General features: G+C 27.6%; 4 protein-coding genes across 9 annotated transcripts; 2 read left to right on the top strand and 2 right to left on the bottom strand.

The window, feature by feature from the left end:
* The first annotated feature begins 657 nt into the window (after positions 1-657).
* On the top strand, positions 658-2,731 carry LOC112601991 (CREB/ATF bZIP transcription factor-like). 2 transcript variants are annotated; one of them, XM_025349900.1, is made up of 5 exons: positions 665-909; positions 997-1,390; positions 1,499-1,602; positions 2,314-2,425; positions 2,593-2,731. In XM_025349900.1, exons 2-4 carry the CDS (start codon positions 1,024-1,026, stop codon positions 2,368-2,370), a joined length of 528 nt encoding a protein of 175 aa, XP_025205685.1. In that variant the 5' UTR covers positions 665-909; positions 997-1,023; the 3' UTR covers positions 2,371-2,425; positions 2,593-2,731. The 2 variants fall into 2 exon arrangements, with proteins under 2 accessions (XP_025205684.1, XP_025205685.1); XM_025349899.1 differs by having other exon boundaries at positions 658-909; positions 997-1,602.
* Positions 2,732-3,501: 770 nt separating this feature from the next.
* Positions 3,502-6,896, bottom strand: LOC112601990 (actin-related protein 8). Its single transcript, XM_025349898.1, has 11 exons — positions 6,659-6,896; positions 6,403-6,579; positions 6,108-6,320; positions 5,859-6,032; positions 5,192-5,302; positions 4,962-5,100; positions 4,522-4,730; positions 4,309-4,455; positions 4,060-4,237; positions 3,865-3,993; positions 3,502-3,809 (listed from the first exon to the last, which is right to left on the bottom strand). Exons 1-11 carry the CDS (start codon positions 6,686-6,688, stop codon positions 3,637-3,639), a joined length of 1,680 nt encoding a protein of 559 aa, XP_025205683.1. The 5' UTR covers positions 6,689-6,896; the 3' UTR covers positions 3,502-3,636.
* A 126-nt stretch (positions 6,897-7,022) lies between these two features.
* LOC112601972 (solute carrier family 52, riboflavin transporter, member 3-A) lies at positions 7,023-22,549 on the top strand. 5 transcript variants are annotated; one of them, XM_025349874.1, is made up of 4 exons: positions 7,023-7,280; positions 19,801-19,881; positions 20,161-21,187; positions 22,274-22,549. In XM_025349874.1, exons 1-4 carry the CDS (start codon positions 7,258-7,260, stop codon positions 22,466-22,468), a joined length of 1,326 nt encoding a protein of 441 aa, XP_025205659.1. In that variant the 5' UTR covers positions 7,023-7,257; the 3' UTR covers positions 22,469-22,549. The 5 variants fall into 5 exon arrangements, with proteins under 5 accessions (XP_025205659.1, XP_025205660.1, XP_025205658.1 ...); XM_025349875.1 differs by lacking the exon at positions 7,023-7,280 and adding an exon at positions 10,652-11,053; XM_025349873.1 differs by lacking the exon at positions 7,023-7,280 and adding an exon at positions 15,453-15,667.
* Positions 22,519-24,712, bottom strand: LOC112601973. Its single transcript, XM_025349878.1, has 4 exons — positions 24,503-24,712; positions 24,071-24,289; positions 22,814-22,942; positions 22,519-22,743 (listed from the first exon to the last, which is right to left on the bottom strand). The coding sequence occupies exons 2-4, from the start codon at positions 24,254-24,256 to the stop codon at positions 22,609-22,611; spliced, it is 450 nt and encodes a 149-aa protein (XP_025205663.1). The 5' UTR covers positions 24,257-24,289; positions 24,503-24,712; the 3' UTR covers positions 22,519-22,608.
* Between the last annotated feature and the right edge of the window lie 126 nt (positions 24,713-24,838).

Genomic DNA, 24,838 nt, shown 5'->3' with positions numbered 1-24,838 from the left:
ACATTAATTTAAAATATATTTATTCGATTTGTGTCGTGAAATGTAATTATTAATTACTTATAATAAAGTCACTATGGTCCTCGATTAAGTTTAATCTGTGATATAAATATTGTACTTTTGTCACTTATCAGACTTAAAGAAAATTATTCTATGCTATGGATTTTTTTACTGTGTTATTCAATTGTTTTAACATTTAGAATATGGAAGTTGAAAATAGAGTAAATCTTAAACTTAGTATAAGGTCTCTGAAATAGTTAAAATTAAAAATATATATAAAATTGGTTACACTGTATATAGTAACTAACAGATATTATAATATACTCTAGCTGTATTAACCGCAAAGTTAGTATTATCATTTATCTATTTTATTCTGTGGTATAAGGTCTATGGGTATTACCGTGTAATTTCATAATAAAGTCTCAAAAATAAATAAATTAAATAGTGTAGTATGTATATAATCATACTAATTGATAAATCAATAAATCATTGTTAAAATTAGAAATATTCATATTTTTTATTATATTATATATTTATATATTATTCAGTATTCTTCAAATTACTATTATCTCAAATATATTTAGCCATGACTAAATAGTCTTTTATCTTTAGTGATATATTTCCAACCTCCAAGACTGAAGTACTCTATGACTTACTGTTAACAATATATTTACTTTTTATTTTTTAATAATGATATCATTTAATGAAGCTTAATCAGTTAACACAGGGCATTCATGTTTGTTTTTTTATAGTACACAGCAATGAAAGTGTCAATTTAATGTTATTGTATGTTGACACTAGCCATTTTGGACATTCGACCTTTTGTATTTATACGTCGGTTTAATTATACTACGACCACGTACTGTAGATCGATTTGGGCTTTCTAGTCGCGAACTCGATCCAACAGCTGCAGTAAGTACTCTTCAAATTAAAATACAAATTGCGTATGACGATAATCCGCCGAAAGCACACCTACACAACTGTCCATTATTATTAAAGCGACCTAGTACGGGTGGGTGATCCATCATGGTACGATCATGCAGCTCATCCGACGACACATCGTCGGCCAAGTACGAGTTCTCAGATTCGGATTCCGATCACAAGCGGCGTGGCAGAAGTAGTCGTCCCCGCCGTTTACCGACCAGCAACAGCAAGAACGCTGTAGCTGCCCGTATAAACCGCATGAAACAAAAACAGTATGTCAAGGACTTGGAGCAAAAGATGTCGCAGCTTAAACGTGAGATCAGGGGTGTGAAACGGGAGCTGAAAGAACGTGAAGAGAAGTGGGCGAGCAGCCGCCGACAGGTGGCCTATTTGCGTGGTATGATTGCCAACAGTCATCAGATAGGCGGTCTATTGCGTAACATACGCTGGAGAAATATCATCCCACAAGGTAGTAATATTGACAAGACTCTTAACGAATTAAACTCTGATGCGAGTATTGACCACTTTCCTATTACCACGAGCCATAGTCTGTTTGATGGTTATTTTGATTTGTTAGAGGAAAGAGACAGCAATCACCCTCATATGGTGCCTCCTCCAGTTGCACCTCAAGAAGATGAGGGCTGGGCATTGTTAGATGGTATCAACCCTACTACGACTGAGGTAGGTATATGCTTACACGTATCTAATAGAAGAATATCTGTTGAGTTTTGTGATGAATGTTCTACCAGATTTTATGATAACCCTTACGGTTCGCAAATTTAAGATTCCATTATTAAATTTGAGTGAAAATAATATTCATACTAAAATTATTTTAAATACTCGAATCAAGTGTTTCTCATTTTAGTGTATCAATCTGTTTATCTATCTTTTAAGATATCAAAGATATTTCCGTGTTACTTTTGCCCCTAGTTGATTTTAATTTTAGTTCATTATTCTTCACTTTATTTTAATACTGTAATTTTTAATTTGTATGTTGCATATATTTTTCCAATTTTATTATGTCTTAAAATAGTATTGATACAATTAAATATTGCCTAATTTTTTTACAAGTTAAATTTTATTAATTATATGTGAATTAAAAAAAAATATATTTATTTGTAAAACAGTTCATATTTATAATTCAGTTTTTTATTTAGCTAATGTGTACCTAGAAGATAGTATATTTTAACGTAGAAAATTGGTCATGCTTTTAAGATTTTTCTAGCTTATATTTTTTAGATTTTAAAAACATAATTTTGGGAGACTTGTTTAATTTATCTTATCACTGGAATAGGTATAAGATATTTACATAATTAAACAATTGTTTTCCAAAATGTTCTACCAATCAATTATTTCTCGTTATTAGATAATGGTCATTTTGAAAAATTTCAGCTATTCCAAGAAACCGTCCCATCTAAATATGTGTCAGTGTGCACATTGCTACCGTAGAAAGACGGTTGTATGCCTACATATTCATGGTGTAAATGATCTTATTAATTAAAAGGTTGGTATATAAAACATCAATAATGAATGCTTTTTAATTATTCTTAAACTACTCAAGTGCAAAAAACACTTTAAATCTAAATTGAATAATAATGTTCATTTATGCTTTGTGCTACTCTTTGTACATACACCCTTAACAACTGCTATTAATCTATATTGATTTTTTAGAAGCTGTGATCTCACATGTACAATATTACATGCCAAATCTTCAAATTAGGCATAAGGTAAGAAATGTTTTTGATTTTGATTAATTATCAACTTAAAATTACTTTAAAGCATTTAGCGTGACCAATTTTCTTATTAAAGGCAGTGGAAAGTTGGTTAGTTTTAAAAAATACAAAATTACATTATTTAACTGAACACAAATTATAAAGTAATGTATTTCTTATATTTTTCAATGTTATTAATATTTTATTCTTATTTTAATATAATCAACATAGTTGAGTATTATATTTACAAATAAATATCAAATTATTTTGTATTTAATATAACAATGTTGTTTTATTTTCTTAATATGACTTTGTAATGTATCATCAATATTTCAGTTTGTTATTTGATTTTTATTAATGATTCATTCATACCTGTGCAATGTTATTTAGATTTTTTTATAAAATTATTTAAGCAAACAATAATTATTATTATTTTTACAATGTTATAATTTAAGTTGTTTTAATACTAGATTTATATTAATAACTAGACAAACATTAAATGTAATTATATAAATAATATTTTACAAGTTATATTTGCTTATACTACGACCATCCACTACAATTATTTTAAGTAATAAATGTCATAAGTTTAATTTTAATTATTTTTTCAAACTGTGGGCTAAAGATAAAAATATTTTCAAGTAAATAATAAAATAAATATGCAAGAATAGACTTAATTTTAAAAGCTTTATATGGATAGCATCCCAAAAAATGTATAATTAATACTTTATTACTACTTGTAAATAAAAAATAAATAATATAATAAAAATAATAGACATTAATCACTTTTATACAAAAATACATTTAAATATAAATCTATATCCAATAATTGTTTAAAACTTGGAGAGAACAATAATTTAAAATTAATATAATCAATAGTAATGAAAATTGTTTATGTATGACTAGAACAGTTATTTTTGTAAAATATTTTGAACTTCATACAAAAGAAAGTAAAGTTTGTAATCAATGATAAGAATTTAAAAAAAAAATCAACATTAACAGGTCACCAATTAAACATTGCTCTTTCTTTTAAAATTCTAATACTCCATGAAGACCATTCTTTACCACTTATCCAAAGTTCATTAGATGATTCTAAACCAGCAAGTATTGCGGCACCCTTCCACGTAACAATTTGTGGGTCCAAATCTTTTGGTGAACTTATAATTTCAATATGCCCTAAAATAACATCTCAATAAGCAAATTGTACTTTCATGATTAATTTATAACAAACCTCCATAATATACTTGTTGTGCATTTAATGATATTTTGCTTTTTAACCAAGCACATGCCCCATCAAATTTAAGTCCACCTCCTACCACTAAAATACTGCTATACATTTTCCGTTTGATTTCATCTGTATCTAATTATAAATTCAATGTCACTTATTATACATTTTTAGTTCATAAACTGTCAACAATAAACTTACTTAAACGCTCAATACTTTGTACAATTACTTTATCAAGACTTTGTGGTCTTCCTGTTTCAATGTCAAAATAATTTCCTGCAGTTTCAATTTGATCAACACATATTTCTTCTTCAGTGTTATGCACAGTACTGTTTTCAGTTTGTGTTTCAGTTTCCATTTCACGACCAGTGCCACGTCTCTAAAAAGAAATAAAAGTTGAACAATCATAAAATTTTAATAATGTACTTAAACATTTTTTTAGATAATTACACTAGTTTCTCTTAAAAACTCTTCATCATAAGGATCTTCAGGTAGTGATTTTGATGTTTCTTGAATTACATAATGATTGTTGTCTATGATACCTAACAACATTGGATTGAACATGCCTAAAACTGCTATCATGGCTTCATCACCTACCTAAGTGTAACATAAATTAAAAAAGTAAATTTATTTCATATCTTGAGATTTACTTATTCTTAATACCTGTATTGTGTATTGTACTTGTCGCTTAGATGGTTTCATTACAGTTACTGTCTTTTGTACAGCACCACATTTATCCAAATTTAAATGACAAAACTCTTCTTTCAATTGATTTAGTAATATAGCATCATAATAATTAGTCATAGGATTACATTCATGGTATGGAAAACTACATTTCTTAAGTAACCAATGAAATGTTTGAGTAATATTCCCTAAAAAAATAAACATCAACTCTAATGTTAAAAATGAAGAACCTTAAAAATAATTAACTTTAAAATACCATACATATTTTAGAAGGATTATAATAATTTATATGAAATAGCATATATTATAAAAAATATTAATATACTTTTTAATAATAAAAAAAAAATTTAAGTTAGAGATTTTTATAATACAACATTAAATACTTAGTGTTAATTATACAAACATATTTAAAAAATTACCTCCTCCGTAGCGCAATCTAATCCGTGTACTTATTTGAGATATACCATCTTCTACACAGCTTACTGATGTTTTCCTGTGACCAACATCTACCACACATGCATAACCCAAACCAGCACCATAAGTAGCTGCGACATGGTCCTAAATTGAAGTTATAATTAAAACAAACAATATTAATGAAGAATAATAAATACCATACACAAAAATAAGTTTTAAATTTTACTAAAATTACTTGTATAAGAAGACAAGCTTTAAACTTCATACTCAACAATATCATTGACATCATTTCTCTCACATGAACTCTGTTGAATATGTCAGGTATAATTAGAATGACTTTGTAGTTCTAGTAAAAAAAATTGGAATTTCAATTATCAATATATTAAATATTTTGAAATGAACATTAATAATTACTTTTTCCATTTTTGATATTACAATACAAATACATTTAGTGGATATCACATTTTGATAAAAATATTAAATATAAATTGGATAAGTTTCTTTTAAATGCATATTAATTATTTTATATTTCTTATAAACTCAAATCCACAAACTTCTTATTTCTTATTTTTAATGTATAAACCTCAAATAGTTATAAACTAATATGATTAGATAAAAATTATACATAATAACTTATGGTCAAACATGAAAATCACAAATTAGTTGTTCTATAGAAATCTACAAATTATAACAATGGAATTGAGACTAGTATTATTTTTCTTTAAAAAGGTAAATATAGTATTAATAAGTTTAAAATCAGATTCTTAAATTTTAAAAAATTTACCTATTATATTAAAGTATTGTAGTTTCTACTTTATTAGTAAAAATAGTATAGAACTTATTGCTTAAATCTATTAAAAAAATAAAGCAAAAGGTAATATTTTTAATTTATTGCATCTTACATGAAATTCTGAAGTCTTAATATTTAGTAATTTATTTATACAATGTGTCCAAATAGCTTCAAGATCTGCTAAAACAGCTGTTAATGAACCTCCAATTTGGCCGTTAATGTTTAATTCACCATTTAATATTGGAAAGAAAACATTATAATCCAGTTCAGGAGCTAAATTGAAAATCTGAAATGTAGATGGAACTAACTACATAGGTATCCGTGGTTAATTAAATAAATTGGGTGTATGATAAATACTGACTTCTTCTCCATAAACATTACCAACTGCGTATGACTTATTTATTTGTGCCCGAGGTACATTATCCTTATATTTTGGTACAGAATTTCGATTATAAGCAGCTATTTGTTGAGGTGGTGTTGCATACCTCCTGTCACCATTTGACTGTAAACTTGATTGTAACATATGAGATGCTTGTAATCTACTATCTTCCATAGCTGCTAATGTGTCAGAGTTCTAAAAACACAAAACAGATATCTTAAATGTCTAAACAAATAGGTTTTGATTTTATTAAGAATAGAAATAAATATTAACATACTTTAAAAGGAAAATTTGGTAATATTTGGTCCCTTCTATTCGTCATCTCTGAAAGTAAATTAACTCTGGCCAAACCGTGAACAAATTTGAATGGAGTAACATCACTTGCACGGCCAATTCGTAAATACAGAGATCCTGGATGTATAATGATCACTGAATTTAACGATACTTTTTCTAACTAGAAAAAAAATCAGAAGTATTAACACTTTGTAAAAAAAAACTGATAAAATATATTAAAAGGATATGATCATAATTACCTCCGAATTATTTTCATTTATAATCGGCATGATTTTAAATTTATAATGATTGATACTTTTGTCGTTTAAATCTACTCAGTTTTCTCAATGAAGCTTTAACAATTTGTAATTATTTTCAACACGAATTTAATAAAGGTGACTTATATTACACTATAATTAAAACGTTCTTCTATTGTGAAAAATAAATACTGTTGTGCGATTTAACTAGTAAATAGTGTCTATTTGTGCGTTAATTTGATGTTTTCAAACAAAAATGAAATTGATAAAAAAATGATAAGGAGCGGTGAATAAAAAACTATATTCAATGATAATAGTTATTGATAAAAAAAAAAAAAAACATAAATACTAATCTGTAAGGCTCGCCGCTCGATTTTTCTGTAGATTAATCAGAAATTTATGGATAAATTAATTTTTATTTTTTTTATCATACGATCTATAAAAAATAATTTTCTTCAGTAAGTGTAAATTGTGTATATCGGTGTTGGGTTGATTGTGGATAGGTAAATCAACGTGGGCTAATTCAGTTAATTGGCTTATTCAGCTAGTAAGTACCTAGTAGGTTACGGCACCATTTGCGTTTTAAGTACCTTACAGCCTACATGGTCATCAGAAATATTAAAAGGTAAGAGAGTTAATATCTCAGTACTCAGTTATTACTAGCAGATTGTGATATTTTTGTAAATTAATATGAAATCTTAATCATAATTCATAAAAAATTCGAGTTACTTTTTGAACTAGAAATAAAGATACATATCATTATAGTGTTAGTGTATATGTAGTCTACATAATGTAGATAGTATAGTTAAGATGTGAACTTTTAATGATTTGGTGAGGATTTCGTTGTTTAATAATAATTAATGATAGCAATTAAATTAAAGTTAGACTTGGAATAAATAATAATAATAATTATTATTACTTAACCGTAATAATTGAACATTAATAGTAATTTGATGGATGTAGTCATATAGGAATAGATCTTCTTGCAATCTCATTTCAAGCAAAGGGGAAGCGCCGAAGCACCATTGACTCGAATCGAATAATTTGGTTTTACGTATAAACTCATAAGTCATAACTCATAAGCATTCTATATTCTGCTTACGTATTTACGTAGGTACCAATAGTTTATGTAGAACTGGTGAAATGAGAGATTAATTTTAATATATAATCATATTTATCGAGTTGTGAGCTTAGTAGATTAGAATGATTAGATAAATCACAGAAACTATAATAAACTGCTTACGTTACCATTATCTGCATTTAACATTTAACAATAGAATAAAAACTTGGAAAAATATTATGTTGCCAAACGGGCCTGAATTTAACTGTTATTATAAATAAATATAGGTAGTGATAACTGATAAACCAATATAGGTATTTAGTATGTTCGAGTATTTTAATCAATATTAGCCTAGTTGTAGTCTATACATACGTAAACTGCAGTATACAGTATACTAACTACTAAGTAAATATAAAATTTATTGAACGAAAAAATACATGGATTAAATTGTTTATAAGACATGATTAAATTTGAATTATTAGAAAATATAGAAATTATTCAAAATAAGTTTTGTATTTTTATTTATAGATCATGTAAAAATATGTATATTATAAGTGCTGTCACTTATAGTAAGAAATTGGTAACATATTTATCTATTGTTTAATTTGTTTAAAGATTGTAAATTATTTTTTCTATTATTTTAAGAAAAAAGAAAAAATATCATAATATAGAAACATAAACAGTCTTCTAAAGAAATTAGACTTATTTTAGTTTATAAAATATTTTGTTGGAATTTTGTAAAAAATGTTAAAATGGAGAAACCATATAAACTCGTAAATGATAATAAAAAGTTTGGTTCATTATAAATGTACGTATGATAAACAACTTAACAAGACACGATTTAATCTCTGAAATTTATAGAACAAAATGCTTATTTAATACTAAAAATGACGAATTATTAATTTATGATTACGTTATTTACGTTAAAAATAGGTACACGGTTATTAATATTTAAAAATAAATAATTGTATTATAGTTACCTAATATCAGTAATATCTATATGTTCTGTATAATAATAAAATCAGTTATGAATTAATAAATATATAACATATTCATATAAGAAGGAACCTTATGTAATTGTCAAGCTATAATAGTTTATACTAGCGGCTTTTATAATAAAAAAAAAAAAAAGAAGGAACTTATTAAACTTATGAATTATTATTCTTAGTATAAAAAGTTAAATAATTCAAAAACTACTTTTTGAATTTTTATTTTAATACGTAAACATTTTTAGAAAAAATACCTGCTAAATAACTTATACTAAAATCTCAGGTACTCATTTGATTAACAGAAGTTAATATCCGGTATCCCTACAGAATAGTTTTTGAGTAATACAAAAAAAGACATTAATTGTAAAATATGGTTATTGAAAATAGCAGTTGAGCATAACTTGGTGAATTGCCCTGTACACCGATTGTATTTGAACAATGAACATATGGTTCAGAATTGGAACGCGATTGTTGCACAGTCGTGTTATAAAGGTTAATAAGTCAAGAGCTTGTGTATTTATAATATACAATAACATGCGGATTCTGTAACCATTGACACAAATAATGGTAGGGGTAAATAATCCGAGTATGTTAATAGCGATAACAGAGATGAAAATAAAAATATCATAATTTACGTAGCTGGTAGAAAGTAGAAACCTTTTACAGCCGAACATCTTTTAAAATATTTATATTGTTTTTATGATAAATAATATATTATTTTAATTTATAGTACAGTCATCAAGGTGCATAAACTATAAATACACTTTGATTATCGGTCAGTACACGCACACTTAGGTATGTTTGATGGCACTATCACAAAAAATCATGTTCTAGTCTTGTCATATCATCAATGACACGTGCTTAGTTTTGTTAATCGAATTATATCAAATTATTCGTCATTCATAATAAGACATCCATAACACTCGTACAGAACGTTCGCCAGTATGCTCACAGTCTGCATACATACTGTATAAGTATAACTGTCTAAATTAGTGAGTCTTCAGTCTGTGAGATTTTAACTTTTGAAAAGTTTATAAATGTTCCTACCGAGAGGCCAAAAACCGCACGTTTCCACAACTTGTTGATGACCATGGTCGTTTTACAGCACCATCATAAAAAGTATTTTATTACTTTTTTAGTATTTCAAATATTTTTCATATTCTTCTAGAAAATAAAATACTTTTTTTTTAGTTTTACCGTTGTATTTTAATAACCGATATTTTCATAATTTACTGTTTTAAATTTTATTTCTTACCAAAATTTTCCAATTGCTATTGCTTCCACGTATTTTAAATTTAAACCCATTATCTTTAATATATAAAATTAAATATTTCAAAAACTATTTGTTCGAATTTTTATTTTGGTAGGTACTTCAGTTTTTCAAAAAATTGTCTTATAATTAATTTACAGTAAAAAAAAGAAAGGAAGTCATTTGAAAAAAAGAAGTTTATGTCTTTACAAAAATACAAGTTTAAGTTTTTAAGTTGTACAAAACATCTAAACAATTTGAAAATAATATTATGATCTTTATGTAGGTATATTTAATAACTGTAAAAATCGGGTTTTTCATTAAAGAATAAAAAGAGGACTAGGGCATGTATGGTGAATCACACTGTATATGCCGTAAAATTGATAGATTCAAAATGTTTAGATCAGCACAGCCGAGGAAACAACGTCGTCACCGTGACACGGTACTTACTATCTATATATGACTGCAGCTATGCACCATGCACGTGTGTAACGATATGCGTTCACTGTAAGTTATTTCGTTTCGTTTATCACGGCTTGCACCGGATCGTTCTGAAAATGAAATTCTGTGTGATGGTCGTCGTTGCGGTACACCACTATGGCTCTATTACGTATATAGGTATATTATTATGATAATAGACGTTCGCGGCCGTGGTATACTTTGTACATCGCGTATCAGATCAGTGTATCGCCGCGGTGAAACAGTGATCGGTCGACCGTACGAATCATACGATTTTATTATTACGTGCGGTCCGACATAATTATTATAATAATAATATTATTGTCTACTAATACATACGCGAATACGCTTGTCCGCGATACATAATATAATATTTATTACGTAAGTACTGCAACTTACTGTAGTTGTGGTGCTGGACGAAACTTCATAATTTGTTTTTCGTACTACCGTTATATTCAATTATTATTTTCTACCGTATCAGTTACTACGTACACGCGCGTGTACATATACATTTTTATTTATATACCTACCATAAATAATAGTATATGTACTAGCTAAAAATATAAGTTTACCATTACAACAGAATCATTCAGCTGACCTCCGGCCAAACGACATAGTATTATTTATTACCATATCATGGAGTGAGTACTTATACGTGGAAATAAACGTGTGAACGTTTACGATAATAACAATAATAACAATTAATAATTATATGTTTTATACATCTAACTAATATTATATTAAATGTGCAATTATTGCTACATAGTATACATAGCCATATAGGGATAATCATTAAAATCTTAAGTGCGTTTTTGGTTACCTACCGGCTACCTACCTGTGTTTAGTTTTTTAGAAGCACAAGATTATATGGCTGGCATTAGGTAGGTAATTCAGTGAATAAATGTTTTGCATCGTCACGCAAATTAACACTTTAAATTAAAATATATTATATTATACTTTACTTACATTATAGGCATATAATACCGCGTGTTCACCAATCTAGGAAACACTGATTTTCTGGGTCGAATTAAATTTAAATAGATCAAATTTTTTTTTATAAGCTAGTGCTATATAAATACACATTTACAGATACATTTCAAAATTTTTATCTCTTCGGTGTACGCTTGTGTAATAAAATATGTTTTTTTTTAAATAGCAACACTTATTTTGAACACTAATTCGGATATAGGCCTAATTTTTTTAAGGTAATTTTGATTTATCAACTATATATATAGTTCTAAATAAAAAATTGACTGAATAAAAGCCATTTAAATTTTAATAAATAATTTTTTTTTATGATTCATTAAAGTGCATAAAAATCATTTGTAATTATTTATTATTGGTTACTTTTTGAACATAAATTTTTTTTTTATGGGGACATTTGAAAACAATAATCTACAAAGATTTACAGATTAATCTAACTGACTTAAAAATAAAATCGTGGTTGCGTATAAATCAAATAATGTCAGTATTCAGTAACCAATAAAGGATGTCTATAACGTTTTCAATAAATTATGCATCGAAAATAACGGAACAAACTTTGAACAATTTATTTAATTAATTGTATAGTTAAAAAATAAGTGCTGTAATTGGTATTTATTATTTAATAAATAAATGTATCTAAAGGTATCTTATTTATATAACATGTAAAAAAAAAAAAAAAATACGTAAAAGTATTCAAAAAATTATCAATAATAAATAATTATAAATGGTTTTTTTGCACTTTAATGAATCGTAAAAATATATTATTTATTAAAATTGAAATGGCTTTTATTCAGTCAATTTTTAATTTAGAGTCATAATTGATACATTTAAATACTTATAATGAGTATAAATTTACCGCATAATAATTTAATATAGCCAGAATATTATACACGTTGTTGCGTACCAATATCAGATCCAAGTTCAGGGTATTATTTTAAATGGAAATTACAACTTTTAAGAATAATAATGTGTTTATTACGTATAAATAAAGTTCATGTAACTGTTACAAAAAGTGGCTGAGTGTTGTGAAGTTGCTCAGGTCTTCGTGACTCTGGTACATCTGCCCCTGTTGGTCTCTGGACTCCATTTTATACGAAGAAGTCTCTTGTTATTGTAGTCGACAACCTTCTAATTCATATTAATTCTTGGAATTGTTTTCACACTTGAAAACAACAATCTCTAGGATGTCTTCTGTTCTCAATTGGCAATTCGTGGAAATGCAATAATTTATTTAAACGACCTCCTCTCACGACTGCTATTTTGATTTATTATGATGTTTTTAAAAAATATGAATCTAATATCTCGTATATATTATAATTATTAAGCCACATAATATATATCTATATTACTAGTGCTAATACTCCTAGCAATATTACATATTTTATTATATATACTTATAGTATTAGCATATCTCGTAGCCCATAACAATGTATAAATATATTATATTGTGGCATTAAAAGAAAAATTTATTAACCTTGATGCGAGTTTAATGCATACTATACCTTACCTACAAGATGTTAAAACTACGCGATTCGAGGTCCTCGTTTAAAAAAAAAATAACTATGCGTTTTAAATGACGATGACGATTGTTGGTCACAAATCACAATAGTCTGATGTCTGATATGTGGCAGTGGTCTACAAACTACAATTAGTACAATTGCTTACACGTGTGCAATTCTATTAAGCTACAATTAATATATATATATATATTTAATTTACATAGTTACTTATGGTAGGGAAACCGGACAGCATAAAAAATGTGATAATATTATCAGAAACTGTGCTTGTTATCAATCATTTGCAGCTCAGTCCATAGATAATATAAGAATTATCTTTGGTTCAGTCGAATCAGTCGCGTACCTGCGTTGTACACTATTGTGATTCCGTATTTAAGTCATTCTTCGTATCCGATAATAATCATTCATGTATAATTGATAAATGTAAAATGTTATATTAGTAATTTGAGTAATTATTAGTGTTAATTGTTTTTATATACGCCAGCTGCTGTATTACAGGCAACTGTATTATGTTATATAATTGAAACGCAGACGGCCGTACCTTTATATCCTATATTGATTTTATTGTTATTGAAATATAATATATAATAATTAATATTATGTTATGTAATCAATTAATATGCATATATAACCAACTTTAATACGTACATTATAATACAGGCAGTAAGCATATAAACGAAGAAAAAGAGCGACATATAATTGTAGGTACTACCGAGTACCGGTTGATAACAAGTTGGCGGATTTTTATCAAAATGTATGTAAAAATTATGCTTGCACAAACCAATATCACTAAATAAATATAATAAATAAATGATCAAACTTAGTTATGCTGATTTGGCTATAAAAAACCTTTAATTATGTTATAAAAATTTATAGATATAGAAAAAAAGTATATCAATCTATTATTTCTTTTGTTTATCAACAAAATTTAATCTTACCTTATTTAATATTTATTATTTTATACTTATTCATGCATTTGCTTAATTATTTTTACTAGACTTGTAGTTTCAACAGTTTAACCGTCTGCGTATTAAATAAGTTATGTATTGATTGTTGTTTATTTTATGCTATAGAATTATAAAATGTAAACGTTATTTTTAAAGTTCATGGACAAATATTGATTTGATAGTGATGGAAATAAAAAAAAATTGAATAATTAGAACTTGGTACATCATTTCTATTGATAATAGTTTAAAATTGTAAATTTAAATATTCTTAAAATAAAAAAAATACACAGTTATGTCAAAAACCTTGGTTATATCAATGGTATTTATAAGGGGTAGTAAATTTTTCTAACGTGACGTGCCAAAAATTGCATGAATTTTGTATTTTTTGTTTCATTGCGTGTCATTAAATTTTAAAAATATTATATAAGTATATAAATAAGAAAAAAAAAAATAGTAATTTAAATATATTTATTTTATATTAGTTAATAAATAAGATATTAAATATAAGTAATACTAATAAGTAGTACCTATTTAACATTATATTTTAGTATTTATTAATCTTTAAAGTGTAATAATTTTCTAGAATAGCATTCCATTTTTTTTAAATCTTATTCCCTGTATTTTCGATCAAACTGCCTACTGCTCCATCATACTTAATTTTTCCAAATTCGTTTCTTAGTAAGACAAATTTTTATTTCTATGTAATATTTGATTAAAAATCTACAAGTTGTATTTCAAAATCATCCAAATAACCATACCATAATCTTCAGTCCATGAATTTTAAATTTTCTGTTATTACAATCACTACATTTTTTAAATTTTTATTCAGACATACATAATATTAAATAATGTGCTAATGAAAAAATTACGATTACAAGTTCATGAAATTTGCACTTATAAACCGACTGATACAAATTTACTGATGGTACATACGGGCATACGGCTTCTTTAATAACAATCAATAACGATTGTCGATTATTTAGTTTTATCTAATAATAGTTAAATTATAAAATATATTTTAGAATTTGTATAGCCTAAATTTTAACTTATAGAGTTTACAACTTATATACGACTGTTGTAAATAATACTAAGCTCTGATAGTGAAATGTTCACCAGTCTGTCACTTTAAACTCAACAAGTATAGGTACTCTAAATATATTCGGTTTTCACAGAGGTATATTTTAACTTTAACAAGTTACCAATAAACTATTTGTTGTACCTAACAATTATCATAGTGATCCGTTGGATTTTTTTCGAGATGTCTCTATACTAATGCAGCACAAAGAATCGTAGTGGTAATCTATCTGTACAACAGTATACCTTATAATATGTATTTTTACAATAATACAATTTACATTACTCAATCATCGGTTAAGGTAGAACAAATAGCTAATACAGAAAATATATACACGATACCAAATAGCTTAAACCACCTACTCGGTGAACAATTTTACTTTTACAAAAATTGTAGTCCTACCTACCTAATATGTTGTATTTCGATGTAATGAATAACTATTGCATGGTGGGGGTCATTAGGATATATAGTATACAGGTCTCGAAGAAGAACCTGCGCGCACCCATTTAGTAAGCATAGTAACCGCGGTTCGAATCGGTTGAATATATTATTACTTATATCTCGGTGGATATAGTCACGAAAGAAAGTGTACAAGTTTAATAAAAATTGCATTTTGTCGTTGGTGTTTTTTTTTCATTTATTATTGTTGTCAAGAGAATACAACTCGAGCATATTATGTAATAATCAAATTAATCAGAGAATTAATTAAATGGTTCAATTTTGTTTGACTGCGTGAGTGTTTTATTCATTCATACGTTGTTTAAAAAATCCTTTTTAAGTTAGATTGTTTAAGATAGACATTAATTACATATATAAACATTTTTTTTTTGCGTTTTAAATGTTTTAATATAAGGGAAAAATTAAACGAATATAGTAAATTATTGTGTACCTACAATATCACTGTTACACGTACTATTGCAACTGGCAATTGCCAATAGTATAGTTATAAATTTTTGTACATACGCTATAGAAATGCGAAAATATTAAATTGTAAATCTCTTGATTATCGCGAGTTAAATAAATTATTCTTAGTTTTTAATTTGCATGTATATTCCAGTTTTGAGTGCACAGTAATAATTATCATACTAGGTACATAAAGAGACACGCCCTACCTGCCTGCAATAACTGTGAGTTGAAAAACCGGTAATTATAAATCATCATATCAGTTCATTTCATACGATTAACACTAGAGCTTGACCGTTTATCTTAAATTTTAAAGATATATTATTTACGCCATAATAGATAGTGTAATAAATTATTTATCTTTATAGTTTCTATGCGACAATATACTTCATTAAATTCATATTTCATATAATAAAAATGTTAAAATAATAGTTATTTTTATTTTTTATAGAATTATTGAACTTCAATTATTGAAGTCTAATTAAGGAGCTGGTAATAAATCATAATAACTGATTTAGTGAAATCCAATAGTAATTTTCAGTAAATAAATCAAAATTCATTTTTTAGAAACACAATAAAACAAGCCTAATTTACCTAATGTTGGTTGACAATATATTTTTAGAGTTGCCATATTATATTTTGTTTGCAGTTTTTATATAATTATTAATCTGTATTGGAAAAATTTTAAAAACTTTACCTATCCTCTAGTTATCACATACTATTTTAATGTAACTGAAATATCTAGATACAGTGACACCGAACCTATACATGAACTAAAGCGATCGCTTCATATAATAAAGAGGGTGGGTGGTTTTATTTGTATATGTGTTTTTGTTTTTACATTACATAATGACTATGCTAAATAATTAAATAAATAACTAAATTTATTAGTTATTAGAGGTAAACAACATCCTCAGTGGTAGGTGGCTGGGTGTGTATTTTGATTTTGCTTAACTTACATTTATATAATTCGGTTATAACTGTCTAGGTATACTTCAGCTGAAGCATACTACACTGCCAAACAATATCAGTATAGTCATAGTGACTCAGCATTTCACTAAACATGCTTTTGTAAGATAAAAACTAACTCAACGTTACAAATTGGAATGATTAACTGGTTAAATGATCATTTGGGTAGAAAATAGCAATAATAGTTGATAAATGATAACAAAAATTTCCACAGAGAACGGAAAAACAATGATCGCATTCGTCAACAATTTGTCGTTATTTAGTTGGAAACTAAATATACATGTATATATAGTGTTACAATTCAATAAGTTTTTTTTTTACTTCGGGACAGGCGGGACAGCCGATCACGTAATTTAAACATCTTTTAGTCAGTAATGCATTCGCTATACCTAGTCATTCTGATTTACTGTCAGACAACAACTGTCTACTACGTGTCTACATGAGTATAACTAAACTATTAAATATTTACATATCTATGTTTTATGAGATAATTATAGTACAATTTATTATTACTTATTTGTAGTTTTAGAAGGGTACTGTGTCGTTCTATTAGGTTAAATATAATATATCGAGCTGTAGTATACTGCAAAATATATTTATGATAGGTACTATATCCGGCAAAGTGTATATGACTAATTAAAACGATTAGCATAGCTATTGTGATTGATCAGTGATCACCTGTACGGCTACATTTTATTATTCCGTGAGAAATTTAATATGTTTCAAAATCACAAAGACTACTACTCATATCGAACGTTGTAAAATATCATACAGTTTACAGTAGGTAATAAAAAAAAAAAAACAAATAATTAGTTCTTTTAATTGCTATTGTGTGTGTCTTGTATAATGCGAAATTAATATTCTATATACACGAAGTTACAATTAACCATTAAACTGTATATATAGCATAATGTATTATTGATTATAATTTAATTCTATACTATATTCGTTGTATCTATAATATTAATGATGTAAATCAGAAGGTAAACTATGCATTTTATTATTGAAATAAACAAAAAAAAAAAAAAATGTTGAGAAATTAATTTATACCTAATAGTTCATATATTGTATTTATGTTACGGATAAGTAAGAAGTTGGATATTGTGTAATGTGCAGTACAGTGCTCAATTTTCGAGGGCAAAATTGAAATAAGTTTACATTGTCAGGGCGCTGTATCACATTGTGTCTACATGCAGTGCTCAATTATAGATTTGGCCAAGTGGTTTAATTATTAAAAATTAAATAAAACATCTTACTGGGTACTTTAATGGGTATGAAAAAAAACTTGAAATAAATGTTTCAAATATTTTTACCAACATATAATTTTTAAATTTATTATCCACTGAATTATTTTTAGGAACTTACTATGAAGAATTAATATAATTATCTGAAGGTTGTTTGACATGAATAAAATAAATATTATTTACTATTAAATTATAGTTATTTTATTATTTATTATTATATACACCATTATTATGGCACTTTGAGTAACAAAGAGTCGACTAGAATTTTTGCGTTTACGCCAATTGGTCTTAAATAATGTTTTGCAAGTACCTTTGGCTACCTAAATTTGAAAATTTTCTTATTACTTCTCCAAGAAAAATTTGTGCTGATGGTACTTTATTAATCTAGATAAACATCTCTTTGTATATCGTGATTAGTTTTGACTGTCCTAATGCACATACAATCGTTTCTAAATTGGATAGGTATTTTGTAAGTTGTGGTATAAAACGAATAAAATGTGTAGGTAATAGGTATAGAAAATTGTTATGTATAAATTCTATTCGTTATAAATATGTGCGTAGCGAACTGTATTTAATTCATTTTGCCCATTTTAATTTGGGCAATGTACACTTTACTCGGATACTATTACACAATAATCAGTCAACGTAGGAAAAAATCATTTTTTTTAGTGCTCAAAATGTTTGGTCGTTGTGAATAGAATTATACGGAGAGCAATGTTTCATAAATTTGGGTATTTTTGAATACTTGTGCGTTTTCAAAACTCCGAGGTAATTTTCAAGATCAAACAAATTCCCAATTTCATTCACTCTAATCTCAACATCCCCAGAAAATGGATTAGATATAATTACTTAACTAGCTTAAATATTTTAAAGTCATTGAATCTTCTTTTAAATTTAAATCGTAAATGTTGAATTTAAAAAAATATATTTATACAATAATTATTTATTGTTTTTTTTGAGAGAGAAAAATATATCTTTTTAATGCCTATCTCTGATGCGGTTTATGATTTTCACTTCAAGTTCCATAACATTGTTTATATTTATAGTTAAAACACGTCATAGTACTTTTTGATGAATTATTCAATGATATTAAAAAATAAATAAGGAAACGAATGATCATTTTTGCATAACGCAAAAAATCCTTTTTTATTTACATAAAATTCTAGGGCTTTATTAATTGTAATACTATCTAATTTCTCAATAGGGATTTCTTCTTCTTCAACAAATTGTTTAAATATTTCATTAATATCTTCTCCTCTATAGTTCTTCCGAATAACGATAATTCATCCTTAACAGAAAAAATCATCAAAACATATTCTGATGAAAATAAAAATATGGCTCCTCCAGTAAGAGTAATAATATGACATATTAGTGTTACTGGATTATTGAATCGAATAATGGCACCTAAAATTTCATTTTTGTTTTTGAAGTCTGTAAATAGTGAGTCAGAAGCTTCTTTAAATGCACCTTTTATTTATTCATCATAAAAAAATGATTTTTGATAGTTGAGTTTACTACGACAATAATAAATGATTCCGTCTGTTAAGATTGACTCCTATAATGGTAAACTAAATTTTTATTACAATCGACCTATTTTCTTATTAAGATCGACTCTTGCTCTGTACACAACAATAAATCATGTTAGAAAAGATAATAAATTTTAAGTATCAAATTTCTATATACATTAGATGACATTAATTATTTGTTTTTGAATTACTTATTTGTAATTTTGTATATTTGTTTTTATAGAGTTGATGAAAATACGCATTTAAGACATAAACGAATGAAAGTGTATACCTTGGAAACTAATTCTATCGTCGAGAGAAAATGGTAAGTTTTTGTTTTGAGATTGTAACTATATATATATATTTTTTTAATAAATTAAAAATTACAATGATAAATAACATTTCAAATATTAAGTCGCTTATATCAAACCTTTAATAAAACTAGACCGACTAGACATCGAGTCCTTCAACAAAAAAAAAAATTCCTATAATAATAATAATACTTATATATAATATATATGATAAAAATGTATTCTTAAAAATCTTAACATACTCAAACATGTAAACAAGTGTGTAATGGTAGTTTTTGTTTGCCAATCTACAGGTTTCTGGACCTGTTAACGTGTATGTTCGGCGTGGGTGCTTGGATACTGGTCAACAGCCTGTACACGCAACTACCGTTGCTCGTGCAAAGCGCGCCTGAAGGGTGGAATTTGCCATCATACTTGTCGATTGTCATACAAACCGGAAATGTGGGTCCGCTGCTGTACAGCGTCTGGCGCCGGAGATATGGAAACCAATACGACAGGTCGCTGACGATCGCCGTGCTTATTTTCGGCGTGACGTCCGTGCTTCTAATGGCTAGGTTTTACGACGTGACGGGAGTTGTGTTCGGTCAACCACACAGTGTCGTGCTCTGTGCGCTCACATTCACCATGGCACTGGTCGGGTGCACTAGTTCCGTCCTGTTCATACCGTCGTTGGCCCAGTACCCGGACATATACCTGGTAACGTATATGGTCGGTGAGGGCATTAGTGGTTTTGTGCCGAGCTTGGTCGCCATCGTTCAGGGCGTGGGCACCACCACTTGTCAAACGGTTGAGCTGCCAGATGGGCGGATATCCAAGGTGAAGTCGACAACAGATGCACTCTTTTCGAGCGGGCCGTTTTTCGTCGGTATTGGCTTGATAATGTGCGCGAGCACCGTGTCTTATCTGTGCCTGGAATACTTGCCGACCTGTAAGAAAGAAAAACTTCGGATACCATCGGAGGATAACCAAGTACACCAGAACATCGGCGTCGGCAGCACCGATAACCGCAGCCGCAGTTTGAGCGTGTCTTTATTGATCGTGCAGGCCGCGATAGTGTTCTTTGCCAACGGACTGTTGCCCAGCATTCAATCGTTCTCGTGCCTGCCATACGGCTACATGGCGTATCATTTCGCGACTAACCTGTCAAATATCGCAAATCCTGTGGCTTGCTTCATCGCTTATTACACGAATCGAACGTCTAAAACCGTAATATACACGCTATGCAGCATTTGCTTAGTGTCCACAATATATATACTGATGACCGCCTTTACTAGTCCGTCAGCTCCATTGAGCAATTCGACCACTGGAGTAGTCTTGATCGTGAGTAAAATATCAGAACGTATGTAGTTTACAATAGTGGTTTTTAACCTGTTTACAAGCGGAGTATCACATACACATTTTTAAAATGCCCATGTCTCTAATACACGATCAAATAACCCATTTTTTTATTTTGCTTATCAAAAAATATAGGAACTACTATTTAGGAAAACATAAGCATTTAATTCACATATGAACAATTTATTACTTTTGTACTATTTTAGTTATTGATCATAGCTTGTGTTATTTTGAATGAACGAAGATGTTAATATCAAGTTCCTGCACGTTGGTAATTTTAAGTCGTAAATCGTTTTCCAAGTTAAAATTACTATTATCTATACTTATTTTTGAACATATTAAAAACTTTGGTTATACGTAACACTAGTATATTAGAATGTTAATAATTTCTTTTATAAACCCCTATGAGCTTTTCGAGTACCATAGGTTAAGAGTGGTTGGTCTATAACAGGGGTCGTCAACCCGTCTTTCTAGGAATATAGGTCTATTGCAAATAAAAATGAATTTTACCATTATTGGTCGATTGCGTAATCAAATAATTGCTATAATGTATTCTATAAATACATATATTGAATTTACTATCATTGACAAATCTAGACCTAGATGTCAATCCCCAGAGGACAAAGACTTGAAATTTCTATTGTAGCTCACTTAATTGAAGAGGATGGTGACCCCGAGTCTTCAATATACTGCTGAGCAATTTAAATGTTTACATTAATATTCTGAGTTAATTTTTGTTTTTTGAAAAAAAAAAAATGGTTTAATAATATAGTCTAAAGTATTTAAATATACATATGTTATATAATATACACACATAATATTTATAAACATAACAACTGTTTTTAAGTTGTATTTGATTATATTTTTTAATTAAGCAGAATACATTTTTAAATATGTCGATACATAAACATTAAGTATTAAACAAAGTTTCTTTTAAATTTGCATTTAGTTTAGATGAACAACTAAATGATACGCTTTTAGTCAGAATTTACATAAAACATTGAATATTACAATAAAATATGTTTTTCTTAAACTATTTAAAAAGTCTAATTTTGTTTTATGATATTCTAGATTTTTATGTGGGCCTTATTCTTTGGATGTGCTTCTTATGTCAAATTATCAATAGCTGCAGTATTAAGAAATGAAGGTAACAGAGGACTATATCTTTATGGTTGCATCACTCAAATTGGATCAACAGCGGGAGCATTGATTGGATTTTACTTAATTAATATTGTTCAATTGTTAAAATCATATGAACCTTGTTAGGGGGTTTAGTTAAATAATATAATTATAAATGTTCCTTTAAACGATTAATAATTGTATTGAACTAAAGTATATTTTTTATTAAATGTACAATATACTTAATAAATTAAATAATATTAAAGAATACATTTGTAAAAGACTAATTAATCATGAGATGCTGAAGTAAGATGATACAAATTATTTGATATTCTAGACATCGATAACAATATTTGTGGTATATTCAATTCAAATTCTCTTTCTTCAGTAGAATGATCAGAATCGTTGGTTTCCAAAATATTCTATATTATATATCATAATTTTTAATGTTACGATTACGCATTATATATTTTTAAAATTAAAAATACTTACAATATTTGCTGAAGCATTTGGTGTATTAGCATTTTGATTTATTTCATTTGACGAGTCATCAGTGGTACTTGAACCAGCATTATGAATATCCTCCATATTTTCACCTAAATGACCAAGGAAAACACTTGCCTGAAATTAAGTCAAATGCAATGTTAATAACAATGATTTCTAATAAAAGTTGTTAACTTTACAATCTACAGGGTGGGCGACACTTAACTGTCTTGACTGGTCATAGTCTATCTGAAATAGCTAGATACCACTGGTTTATATCCTGCCTATCTGCGGATTTCGCCTCAAGATATAAAAATATTACACCAAATATCTCTAAAAACTTGGTTCAATAATTCACGTCTACATCGGTTATGCATAAGACATCATCTTCTACCTGGTCATTGATTCAAACTGGGACTAAACAAGTCTTCATTCTGTACACTACATTTAAATAAATGTGTCTGTGACCTATCTTATATTTAATTTGACTGCCCTATCCTATGGGCCAAACACTAAATTTTAAGTAATGTGCTTAAAACTCTTAATATCCCTTTTAATATCTACTTCATACTCAATACAAAATTTACAATAGCTAATAAAACTGTAATTTAAATTCTTTGTTAAAAATGTAATTATTGGGCTATCATAGTTAATACTAGTAGTTAAATAAAAAAAAAAATTTCTATAGACGTGGAAAGGCCTTTTAGTCGCAACAAAAACATATTGCGCCCCAATCAACGTCAATTTACATTAGAAAACTTAAAAAAAGTACATGGTTGCTCATTATTTTATAAACCACGAGGATTCTAGTAATGAGTAAATAGTAAATAGTAATATACTAATATATAATTATAATTACAATAATTTTTTTTTAAATATCTTATATTTTTAGTTATATATTTGGATAAAAATAAATACACATATATGTACAGATTTTTGAGTTTTAAATAAATATAAATTCGTACTCTAACAATACATTTTTAAAAATTCAAGATTCATTTTCCAAATTTATTATCCCATTTAAAATATATTATGATAGACGTAAAAATAATATGCCAAGACATAAGTGTCTTTGTTTAGTATTAATAGAATATATCAAAATAAACTACAAACAAATATATACTTGCTTATTGACATTATGCATTAAGTCAACAACAAAAACTGAATGAATCGTAACTGTGAAAAACGCATACCTACTAGGAATTATACGAGTTTTGGATGGTGTCCAAATGCAGTGTTATGTTGTAACATATATAGAGCTATTACCGATTCTCCTTCATCATTAGATGGTAATAAGTTGTACGGATAGTTCCACAGGTCACCACGCGGCGTGATTTCTATGAAGTCATCATCATCTCCCAACTCGTCCATTGTTAGGTCGATAGTGTCCAGTATGTGTATTGGATACACAAACTTGTCACAATTGTCATCGTTGTCTCGTATCATACACATGATCGCTGTGTACCTGCACTAGTGACCTGAAAACTGTAATATTTTATCAAGTATAAAATTTTGTACAACACTATTATATTTATTTATTAAGCAGGTATCGTTTTTTAACCACAGACACATATAGTATAAACTGCAAGTTGTACAACAGGTAGGATTAAACGCAATTTAATAATTAGTTATTGACATGTCTATAAGATTAATATTGGTGTAAAAACAAGCAATATAGTAGTCTCGGTTTTTTCTTACCAGTGAATTGGGTTAAAGATTGTACGTCTAAGTTTTGTCGGTTTCAATCGTTAACTTCAATTAATTATAATTTATTGGTACGTGTAATATTATATTAATTATTAAACACTGATTAAGCTTTCAGTAACTTGTAAACAGATAAATTCGTTACGTATTGGCATTATTCATTAAGCAATTGTTCTTTGCTAGTTTGCTACTTATTAACGAAAATAAAACACCAAGTCTTTATCAATTTAATTCACAAGCTGTTCAACAGTGTGCCATATACGTTAAAAATATATATTGTAAACTATCATCAAATTATTCGGATTTTACCATTCGAATACCGAGGTACCC

This window comes from Melanaphis sacchari, unplaced genomic scaffold (assembly GCF_002803265.2).
Source record: "Melanaphis sacchari strain LSU unplaced genomic scaffold, SCAv2.0 Contig80_pilon_pilon, whole genome shotgun sequence".
Lineage (NCBI taxonomy): Eukaryota > Metazoa > Arthropoda > Insecta > Hemiptera > Aphididae > Melanaphis > Melanaphis sacchari.
This window is presented reverse-complemented; position numbering and strand designations above follow the sequence as displayed.